This window comes from Arachis hypogaea, chromosome 1 (genome assembly GCF_003086295.3).
Source record: "Arachis hypogaea cultivar Tifrunner chromosome 1, arahy.Tifrunner.gnm2.J5K5, whole genome shotgun sequence".
In the NCBI taxonomy this organism is placed as follows: domain Eukaryota; kingdom Viridiplantae; phylum Streptophyta; class Magnoliopsida; order Fabales; family Fabaceae; genus Arachis; species Arachis hypogaea.
Window position 1 is genome coordinate 76,885,829 of NC_092036.1, and position 12,089 is coordinate 76,897,917.

The 12,089-nt window shown below is 36.8% G+C and overlaps 2 protein-coding genes across 2 annotated transcripts; both read left to right on the forward strand.

Moving 5' to 3' along the window:
• Positions 1–1,544: 1,544 nt before the first annotated feature.
• LOC140183644 (uncharacterized) lies at positions 1,545–2,282 on the forward strand. The gene has a single exon (XM_072232110.1). It carries the CDS (start codon positions 1,545–1,547, stop codon positions 2,280–2,282), a length of 738 nt encoding a protein of 245 aa, XP_072088211.1.
• Positions 2,283–2,522: 240 nt separating this feature from the next.
• Positions 2,523–3,203, forward strand: LOC140183649 (uncharacterized). The gene has a single exon (XM_072232113.1). The coding sequence runs from the start codon at positions 2,523–2,525 to the stop codon at positions 3,201–3,203; it is 681 nt and encodes a 226-aa protein (XP_072088214.1).
• The last annotated feature ends 8,886 nt before the right edge of the window (positions 3,204–12,089 follow it).

Genomic DNA, 12,089 nt, shown 5'->3' on the forward strand with positions numbered 1-12,089 from the left:
ATAATAAATTGGGATAATTTTCTAACGTTTCTCTTTAACTAATATCTCCTCAAAGCACATATAAAATTACCAACTAAAAATCGTTTTTAAAAAGATTCAAAGTTTAATTTTTAATATATTTATTGTATATTTATTAAATAAATTTAATAATGTGTCCTTTAACTAAATCCTATTTTATATAGTTGTTAATTATTGACTCTCTTCTAATTATGAAGTTAGAATTTCCCACAACTATTTCTAATGACTAGTTCCCACCAAGTAGGGGTGGAAACAGGCCAGATCAGGCCAGACTTTGCTTTTAACAGGCCTGGCCTATCATACAGTTGATTGGTCTGAACCTAGCCTACAACCTGTTATAGACTATTTATAAAGTACTAGGCTTGGCCTGTTATTCAGCCTGGCTCGGCCTGAAGTCTGTTAAAAGGTCTGATTATTTTTTTTTTTTTACAAAAATAAAAATATTATTTAAAAAAATTATTTTTTTAATAAAAATAGTTATATGTAATATATCATATATTTAATATTTATAAAAAATTTTAAACTTTTAACATATTTAAAATATACAAAAATATTTATAATAAAATATAATAAATTTAAAATATCTCATAATTTTATTAATAATAAATAATTATTTATATATTTAATTATATTTTAACAGGCCCAGACAGGCCTAACAGGCCTATAAAATTAATTAGTAAGTCTGGACCTAGTCTATTAATGTATTAAGGCTTTTAAAAAAATCTGAACCTGTATCTATTTTATAATAGATTAGACCAAACACAAATTAAACTGTAGACCTCTGGCAGGCCGCCTGACCTTTTTCTATCCCTACCACCAAGACCACAATATAGTAGTATGTCCGTGTGCAATGACAGTTTTTTTTTTAAATTTCTTTTTCTCTTTCTAATAAACAATTAGGCAATCGATTGTGTTCTCTTATCTTATCGCACACATGTGGTCGGTGAACCGGCCCCGGGGGGTGGGGGTTCATTAATTGGTGAAGACCAAAGCTGAAAATGCTACCGATACCAACACGCTCACGAGTTGGAGCTTTTAATCCGTTAATTGTGTTAATAATATATTGTACTTTAATAATAATACATTAATTCTAGTATTAATGATTCACCAAAAGAAATAAATACTAATAAAAGGCTTCTGGTTGGTTTATAAACCGAGTTAATATGATACTTTTCATTTTAAATGAATTGTCGGTATTCTTTTTTATTTATCTTTATATTAAATGTTATTTTTAAAAATTTAAAAAGTAATTAATTATTTTTTACCTATTATACCTTCTATTATTAAATAAAATTAATTAATGTAAAAAAAATAATAACATGAATATTTTGTCTTTTATTTTATTATTTATATTTTTTGGGGATATATGTTGGCATGAACTCTCAGATGATATTTTGTATCGACGGAGAGCCGTGATGAACATGAGCGGTGAGATTCTATTAATCACAATGATAAAAGTTCCTTTTTATTGATCATTTTTAGTTTGATTGAATTTTTATGGTATCGTATAATATGCAGAGTTAACAATGTCAGATGATGAGATTAAACAGTTGTGCTTAATGGATATAGACAAGATCTTACATTCCTATGGTAAAACCTTGAAAGACTATCCTCCTATGCCTTTAGCAACTGAAGTTGATAATTCTTTGTTAACCGAAAGAGTTATAAGGGAAGAGCTAAACTTTAACAGGGATGATTTAAAGAAAAATGCCTCAGACATGTTAGCTATCGCAACACCTGAGCAGAGATATGCATTCGATAAAATTGTTACAGCTGTGTATTGTGATGAAGAGGGTTTTTTCTTTGTGTATGGTCATGGAGGTACTGGAAAAACATTTCTCTGGAACCTTATGTCTGCTGAGATTTGCTCAAGGGGTGATATAGTGTTAAACGTTGCTTCGAGTGGTATTGCATCTTTACTTCTTCCCAATGGAAGAACGGCACACTCAAGGTTCAAAATACCGCTGAATATAACTGAGGATTCTATATGTAACATCAAACCTGGTTCCCCTCAAGCAATGTTACTGTTGAGAGCCAAACTTATAATTTGGGATGAGGCCCCAATGGTTAGTAGGTACTGCTATGAAGCGCTTGCTAAATGCTTGGGTGACATCATGAGGTGTTCTCCAACATATAGCAAAGATTTGCCCTTTGGAGGAAAAGTGGTTGTACTAGGTGGAGACTTTAGACAAATTCTTCCTATCATTCCACGAGGATCGAGACAAGATATCGTTCATTCAACCGTGAATTCGTCTTACCTTTGAAAGTTTTGTCAGGTGCTCAAACTAACAAAAAACATGAGACTCTCTGTAGAGACGACTGCTTCAGATCAAGACGAGACAGAGCAATTTGGTGAGTGGTTATTGAAAGTTGGTGATGGTCTAATAGGTGACAATATGGATGGTGAATCTGAGATATGTCTTCCAGGAGATATTGTTATTCCTTCTTCGGACCAGGCATTTGATGAGTTAGTTCATTTTTCTTATCCAAATATTCTGGAAAACATGTCCTCAAAGGATTTTTTCAAAGCAAGAACTATACTGGCTCCTACACTAGACATTGTTGAAGAGGTCAACAACCATCTAATGGCTATCATTCCTGGAGGAGAAAAATTATATCTTAGTTCGGATTCCATATGTATGGATGAAGGGAATATGGAGAGTCAACTAGATCTCTATGGTCCTGAATTACTGAATAGCATAAATTGCTCTGGTTTTCCTCCACATAAATTAATACTCAAGGTTGGTGTTCCGGTGATATTACTGAGGAATATTGACCAATCCAGTGGTCTTTGTAATGGTACAAGGCTACAAGTTAGGAAGCTTGGAAATCATGTCATGGAATGTGAAGTCTTAACGGGTAACAATATTGGTCATATTGCTTTGATTCCAAGAATGAATATGGTACCAACAAATGAAACCGTCCCAGTTAGATTCCAACGAAGACAGTTTCCCATAATAGTATCGTTTGCCATGACAATTAATAAGTCTCAGGGACAAACTTTATCTCATGTTGGATTGTACTTGCCCAGACCAGTTTTTACACATGGCCAACTATATGTGGCACTTTCAAGAGTTAAGAGTAAGAGAGGTTTAAAAGTTTTACTTATGAATCACGTAGGAATGTCTGCAAATTCAACTATCAATGTTGTTTATAGAGAAGTCTTTGAAAAAATAGTATTCTAATGTAAATATTTTAATTTTATTTTAAATTCTGTATCAGTGTATAATTATTTTACTTTAAAATATATAAAATAATTATTACTTATTTTTTTAAGTTAAACTTTGATTTTGATAATAATTTTATAAATTTCTTAAAATAATAATTATTTTGTATTTTTGTTTTAAGTATCGAAGCTGGTGGACGAAATTGTGATCCTCAAAGTTGGTCTCTTTGTATTTGTATGAAATCAAAAATACCCCAAAGAGATCATGGTGTGATAAATTGGGATCTTAATAATCCCTGGTGTGATCATAACTCCGTTCAACTTAACCAGCAAGTGTACTGGGTCATCCAAGTAATACCTTACGTGAGTAAGGGTCGATCCCACAGAGATTGTTGGTATGAAGCAAGCTATGGTCACCTTGTAAATCTCAGTTAGGCAGATTAAAATGGTTTATGGTGAGTTCGAAAATTAATTAATAAATAGAAATTAAAAGGGATAGAAATACTTATGTAAATTAATAGTGGGAATTTCAGATAAGCGTGTGAAGATGCTGTGCTCCTCTCGTATCTCTATTTTCTTATTACATTCATCCAATCCTTCCTACTCCTTTCCATGGCAAGCTGTATGTAGGGCATCACCGTTGTCAATGGCTACATCTCATCCTCTCAGTGAAAACGTTCCTATGCTCTGTCACAGCACGGCTAATCATCTGTCGGTTCTCAATCAGGTTGGAATAGAATCCCTTGATTCTTTTGCGCTTGTCATCACGCCCAACCTTCAGGAGTTTGAAGCTCGTCACAGTCATTCAATCCCAGAATCCTACTCGGAATACCATAGACAAGGTTTAGACTTTTCGGATCCTCATGAATGCCGCCATCTATCTAGCTTATACCACGAAGATTCTGTTGGGGAATCTAAGAGATATGCGCCCGGCCTAGAGTAGAACGGAAGTGGTTGTCAGTCACGCGCGTTCATAGGTGAGAATGATGATGAGTGTCACGGATCATCACATTCATCAAAGTTAAGTGTAACGTATATCTTGGAATAAGGATAGAAGAAAATTGAATAGAAAGTAATAATAATTGTATTGAAATTTGAGGTACAGCAGAGCTCCACACCCTTAATATATGGTGTGCAGAAACTCCACTGTTGAAAATACATAAGTAAAAGGTTCAGGCATGGCCGAATGGCCAGCCCCCTAAAACGTGATCAATAGCCTCTTAAGATGAAGAATAATACAAAACTGAGACCAAAGATGAAACGTGGTCAAAAGACGACTAATACACTAGTAAAAAGTCTTATTTATACTAAACTAGCTACTAGGGTTTACATGAGTAAGTAATTGATGCATAAATCCACTTCCGGGGCCCACTTGGTGTATGTTTGGGCTGAGCTTGATCTATCCACTAGCTGAGACTTTTTTTGGAGTTGAACGCCAAGTTATAACGTGTTTTGGGCGTTCAACTCCGGATCATGACGTGTTTCTGGCGTTTAACTCCAGACAGCAGCATGTACTTGGCGTTCAACGCCAAGTTACGTCGTCAATTTCCGAATAAAGTATGGACTATTATATATTGCTGGAAAGCTCTGGATGTCTACTTTCCAAATCCGTTGAGAGCGCGCCAATTGGAGTTCTGTAGCTCCAGAAAATCTATTTTGAGTGCAGGGAGGTCAGATTCCAACAGCATCAGCAGTCCTTTTGTCAGCCTTTTTCAGAGTTTTGCTCAAGTCCCTCAATTTCAGCCAGAAATTACCTGAAATCACAGAAAAACACACAAACTCATAGTAAAGTCCAGAAATGTGAATTTTAACATAAAAACTAATGAAAACATCCCGAAAAGTAGCTTGAACTTACTAAAAACTACCTAAAAACAATGCCAAAAATCGTATAAATTATCCACTCATCACAACACCAAACTTAAATTGTTGCTTGTCCCCAAGCAACTGAAAATCAATTAGGATAAAAAGAAGAGAATATACTATAAATTTCAAAATATCAAAGAATATTAATTCTAATTAGATGAGCGGGACTTGTAGCTTTTTGCTTCTGAACAGTTTTGGCATCTCACTTTTTCCTTTGAAGTTTAGAATGATTGGCTTCTCTAGGAACTTAGAATTTCGGATAGTGTTATTGACTTTCCTAGTTAAGCATGTTGATTCTTGAACACAGCTACTTATGAGTCTTGGCCGTGGCCCTAAGCATTTTGTTTTCCAGTATTACCACCGGATACATAAATGCCACAGACACATGACTGGGTGAACCTTTTCAGATTGTGACTCAGCTTTGCTAGAGTCCCCAGTTAGAGGTGTCCAGAGCTCTTAAGCACACTCTTTTTGCTTTGGATCACGAATTTAACCACTCAGTCTCAAGCTTTTCACTTGGACCTTCATGACACAAGCACATGGTTAGGGACAGCTTGATTTAGCCGCCTAGGCTTGGATTTTAATTCCTTAGGCCCTCCTATCCATTGATGCTCAAAGCCTTGGATCCTTTTTACCCTTGCCTTTTGGTTTTAAGGGCTACTGGCTTTTTCTGCTTGCTTTTTCTTTTTCTTTCTATTTTTTTCGCCATTTTTTTCGCAAGCTTTTTACTTTTCACTGCTTTTTCTTGCTTCAAGAATCAATTTCATGATTTTTTTCAGATCATCAATAACATTTCTCTTTGTTCATCATTCTTTCAAGAGTCAACAGTTTTAACATTCATAAACAACAAGATCAAAAATATGCACTGTTCAAGCATTCATTCAGAAAACAAAAAGTATTGTCACCACATCAATATAATTAAATTAAATTCAAGGATAAATTCGAAATTCATGTACTTCTTGTTCTTTTGAATTAAAACATTTTTCATTTAAGAGAGGTGAAGGATTAATGGATTTTATTCATAGCTTTAAGACATGGTTACTACATACTAATGATCATGAAGTAGAGACACAAAACATAGATAAACACAACATTAAAAACCGAAAAAGTAGAGAAAATAAGAACAAGGAATGAGTCCACCTATAGTGGCGTCTTCTTCTTGAAAGACCAACAATGTCCTTAAGCTCTTCTATGTCCCTTCCTTGCCTTTGTTCCTCCTCCCTCATTGCTCTTTGATCTTCTCTTATTTCATGGAGAATGATGGAGTGCTCATGATGTTCCACCCTTAATTGTTCAACATTGTGGCTCAAATCTTCTAAGGAAGTGTTGAGTTGTTCCCAATAGTTGTTGGGAGGAAAGTGCATCCCTTGAAGCATCTCAGGGATTTCTTGATGATGAGCTTCCTCATGCATCTCTTGAGAACAGTGAGGGATCTCTCTTGTTTGCTCCATCCTCTTCTTGGTGATGGGCTTATCCTCTTCAATGGGGATGTCTCCTTCTATGATAACTCCAGCTGAGTAACATAGATGGCAAATAAGGTAAGGAAAAGCTAGTCGTGCCATGGTGGAGGACTTGTCGGCTATTTTGTAGATTTCATTGGAGATGACCTCATGAACTTCTACTTCCTCTCCAATCATGATGCTATGAATCATGATGGCCCGATCCACAGTAACTTCAGATCGGTTGCTAGTGGGAATGATGGAGCGTTGAATGAACTCCAACCATCCTCTAGCCACAGGCTTGAGGTCCAGTCTTCTTAGTTGAACTGGCTTGCCTTTGGAGTCTCTTCTCCATTGAGCTCCTTCCACACATATGTCCATTAGGACTTGGTCCAACCTTTGATTAAAGTTGACCCTTCTAGTGTAGGGGTGTTCATCTCCTTGCATCATGGGCAAGTGAAATGCCAACCTCACATTTTCCGGACTAAAATCTAAGTATTTCCCCCGAACCATTGTGAGATAATTCTTTGGATTTGGGTTCATACTTTGATCATGGTTCCTAGTGATCCATGCATTGGCATAGAACTCTTGAACTATTAAGATTCCGACTTGTTGCATGGGGTTGGTTAAGACTTCCCAACCTCTTCTTCGGATCTCATGTCGGATCTCCGGATACTCATTTTTCTTGAGCTTGAAAGGGACCTCAGGGATCACCTTATTCTTTGCCACAACATCATAGAAGTGGTCTTGATGGCTTTTGGAGATGAATCTTTCCATCTCCCATGACTCGGAGGTGGAAGCTTTTGTCTTCCCTTTTCCTTTTCTAGAGGATTCTCCGGCCTTAGGTGCCATTGATGGTAGTGGAAAACAAAAAAGATTGTGCTTTGACCACACCAAACTTAAAATATTGCTCGTTCTCGAGCAATAGAAGAAAGAAGAGAAGAAGAAGAAGAGAATATGGTAGAGAGGGAGAGAGGTAGGTTTGGCCAAGGTGAAGAAGAGGGGGGTTGTGTTGTGTGAAAATGAAGTAGAATGGAAGGGTATATATAGGGAGAGGGGGTAGTGTGTATTCGGCCATTTAGGGTGGGAATGGGTGGGAAAATGGTTTTGAATTTTTGAAGGTAGGTGGGGTTTATGGGGAAGAGTGGATGGATGTGAGTGGTGAAGGGGGTGATTGGGAAGAGGAGTTGAGGTGATTGGTGAAGAGTGTTGGGAAGTGTGACATGGGGAATAGTCATCACAAAAATAGGATTAGGAGGTAAGGTAGGAATATAGTAGGTAGGGATTCTGTGGGGTCCACAGATCCTGAGGTGATCCTGTGGGGTCCACAGATCCTGAGGTGTCAAGGAATTCCATCCCTCCACCAAATAGGCGTGTAAATTGCCTTTGCACACCATTCTGGCGTTTAAACGCCGTGTGGTGCACATTCTGGGCGTTCAACGCCCATGTAAAGCATGTTTCTGGCGTTGAACGCCAGTTTCATGCTTGTTACTGGCGTTCAGCGCCAGCTTTTCTTCTCTAGGCGCATTCCTGGCATTCAGCGCCAGAATGTTGCTTGTTTCTGGCGTTCAGCGCCAGAATGATGCTCTGTTCTGGCGTTGAACGCCGGCCAGATGCATCTTACTGGCGTTGAACGCCAGCCTGTGCTTCCTCCAGGGTGTGATTTTTTTCTTCTGCTGTTTTTGATTCTGTTTTTAATTTTTATGATTTTTTCGTGACACCTCATGATCATGTACCTAATAAAACACAAAATAAAAATAAAATAATATAAAATAAAAATTAGATAAAATTGGGTTGCCTCCCAACAAGCGCTTCTTTAATGTCAATAGCTTGACAGTGGCTCTCATGGAGCCACAAAGGTGATCAGGTCAATGTTGTATAGTCCCAACACCAAACTTAGAGTTTGGATATGGGGTCTTAACACCAAACTTAGAGTTTGGTTGTGGCCTCACAACACCAAACTTAGAGTTTGACTGTGGGGCTCTTCTTGACTCTGAACTGAGAGAAGCTCTTCATGCTTACTCTCTTTTGTCACAGAGGGATGGCCATGTGCCTTAAACATAAGGTAGTCCCCATTCAATTGAAGGACTAATTCACCTCTGTTGACATCTATCACAGCTCTTGCTGTGGCTAGGAAAGGTCTTCCAAGGATGATGCATTCATCCTCTTCCTTCCTAGTGTCTAAGATTATGAAATCAATAGGGACGTAAAGGCCTTCAACCTTTACTAACACGTCCTCCACTATTCCATAAGCTTGTCTCAATGACTTGTCTGCCAATTGTAATGAGAACAAGGCAGGTTGTGCCTCAATGATCCCCAACTTCTCCATTACAGAGAGTGGCATAAGATTTATCCCTGACCCCAGATCACATAGAGCCTTTTCAAAGGTCATGGTACCTATGGTACAAGGCATTAAGAACTTGCCAGGATCTTGTTTCTTTTGAGGTAGAGTTTGCTGAATCCAGGTATCTAGTTCATTAATGAGCAAGGGAGGTTCACTTTCCCAAGTCTCATTACCAAACAACTTGGCATTCAGCTTCATGATAGCTCCTAAATATTGAGCAATTTGCTCTCCAGTCACATCTTCATCCTCTTCAGAGGAAGAATAGTCTTCAGAGCTCATGAATGGCAGAAGGAGATCTAATGGAATCTCTATGGTCTCTATATGAGCCTCAGATTCCTTTGGATCCTTAATAGGAAACTCCTTCTTGCTTGAAGGACGTCCGAAGAGGTCTTCCTCACTAGGATTTTCGTCCTCCTCCTCCCTTGTGCATTCGGCCACATTGATCACATCAATGGCCTTGCACTCTCCTTTTGGATTCTCTTCTGTATTGCTTGGGAGAATACTGGGAGGAGTTTCAATAACTTTCTTACTCAGCTGGCCCACTTGTGCCTCCAGATTTCTGATGGAGGATCTTGTTTCATTCATGAAACTGAAAGTGGCCTTTAACAGATCAGATACTAGATTGGCTAAATTAGAAGTGTTTTGTTCAAAATTCTCTTTCTGTTGCTGAGAAGATGATGGATATGGCTTGCTATTGCTCAGCCTATTACGTCCACCATTGTTAAAGCCTTGTTGAGGCTTTTGTTGATCCTTCCATGAGAAATTTGGATGATTTCTCCATGATGAGTTATAGGTGTTTCCATAAGGTTCACCCATGTAATTAACCTCTGCCATGGCAGGGTTCTCAGGATCATAAGCTTCTTCAGAAGCTACCTCTTTAGTACTGTTGGATGCATGTTGCCATCCATTCAGACTTTGAGAGATCATGTTGACCTGCTGAGTCAACACTTTGTTCTGAGCCAATATGGCATTCAGAGCATCAATTTCAAGAACTCCTTTCTTCTGAGGTATCCCATTATTCACGGAATTCCTCTCAGAAGTGTACATGAATTGGTTGTTTGCAACCATGTCAATGAGTTCTTGAGCCTCTTCAGGCGTTTTCTTTAGGTGAATAGATCCACCTGCAGAATGGTCCAATGACATTTTCGAAAATTCAGATAGGCCATAATAGAATATATCTAATATGGTCCATTCTGAAAACATGTCAGATGGACATCTTTTGGTCAGCTGCTTGTATCTTTCCCAAGCTTCATAGAGGGATTCACCATCTTTTTGTTTGAAGGTTTGAACATCCACTCTCAGCTTGCTCAGCTTTTGAGGAGGAAAGAATTTATCCAAGAAGGCAGCGACCAGCTTATCCCAGGAGTCCAGGCTATCCTTGGGTTGTGAATCCAACCATATTCTAGCTCTGTCTCTTACAGCAAAAGGGAAAAGCATGAGTCTGTAGACTTCAGGAGCAACTCCATTGGTCTTTACAGTCTCACAAATCTGCAAGAACTCAGTTAAAAACTGGTAAGGATCTTCAGATGGAAGTCCATAAAACTTGCAGTTTTGTTGCATTAAGGCAACTAGCTGAGGTTTCAGCTCAAAATTATTGGCTCCAATGGCAGGAATGGAGATGCTTCTTCCATCAAACTTGGACGTTGGCTTTGTGAAGTCACCAAGCATTCTCCTTGCATTATTATTATTTTCGGCTGCCATCTCCTTCACTTGTTCTAATATTTCTGAAAGGTTACCTTTAGATAGTTGTAATTTAGCTTCTCTTAGTTTTCTCTTCAGAGTCCTTTCAGGTTCTGGATCAATTTCAACAAGAGTGCCTTTATCCTTGTTCCTGCTCATATGAAAGAGAAGAAAACAAGAAAAGAAAGAGGAATCCTCTATGTCACAGTATAGAGATTCCTTTATGTTAATAGAAAAAGAAAGGGGGAAGAAAGTAGAAGAGGGGATTCGGATATTTAGGTGAAGAGGGGTGAAGAGAAGTGTTAGTAATTAAATAAATAAATAGAATAAGAAAAGAGAGGGAGAATTTCGAAAAAAAAAAATTTGAAAAAGGGGTTAGTAATTTTCGAAAAGTAGTTAGGTGGTTTTGAAAAAGATAAGAAACAAACAAAAAGTTAACTAGTTAAAAGATTTCAAAATCAAATTTGAAAAAGATAAGAAGATAAGAAGTTAGATAAGATATTTTAAAATCAAATTTTTTTGAAAAAGATAAAATTTTGAAAGAGATATGATAAAGAGATAAGATAAGAAGATGTGATAAAAAGATATGTTTGAAAAAGATTTAATTTTTAAAATTAAAATTAATTACTTAACTAACAAGTAACTACAAGATATGATTCTAGAATTTAAAGATTGATCCTTTCTTAACAAGAAAGTAACAAACTTCAAATTTTTGAATCAATCACATTATTTGTTAGCTAATTTTCGAAAATTTGATATAAAGATAAGAAAAAGATTTTGAAAATATTTTGAAAAAGATTTTTGAAATTTTCGAAAAAGAGGAAAAATTGGAGAAGATATGATTTTTGAAAAGGATTTTGAAAAGATAAGATTTTTAAAATTGAAAATTTGATGAAAAATAAGGAAAAGATATTTTTTTTTTGAATTTTTAAAGAAACACACAAAAATGACCCAAAACATGAAAATTTTGGATCAAAACACTTAATGCATGCAAGAACACTATGAATGTGAAGATGAACACCAAGAACACTTTGAAGATCATGATGAACATCAAGAACATTTTTTTGAAAAATTTTTGATGCAAAGAAAAATGCAAGACACCAAACTTAGAAATCTTTAATGCATGGACTCTAACAAACGAAAAATGCATATGAAAAATAACAAACAACACAAAACAAGAAAACATCAAGATCAAACATGTACTTGGCGTTTAACGCCAAGTTACGTCGTCAATTTCCGAATAAAGTATGGACTATTATATATTGTTGGAAAGCTCTGGATGTCTACTTTCCAACGTCGTTGAGAGCGCGCCAATTGGAGTTCTGTAGCTCCAGAAAATCCATTTTGAGTGCAGGGAGGTCAGATTCCAACAGCATCAGCAGTCCTTTTGTCAGCCTTTTTCAGAGTTTTGCTCAAGTCCCTCAATTTCAGCCAGAAATTACCTGAAATCACAGAAAAACATACAAACTCATAGTAAAGTCCAGAAATGTGAATTTTAACATAAAAACTAATGAAAACATCCCTAAAAGTAGCTTGAACTTACTAAAAACTACCTAAAAACAATGCCAAAAAGCGTATA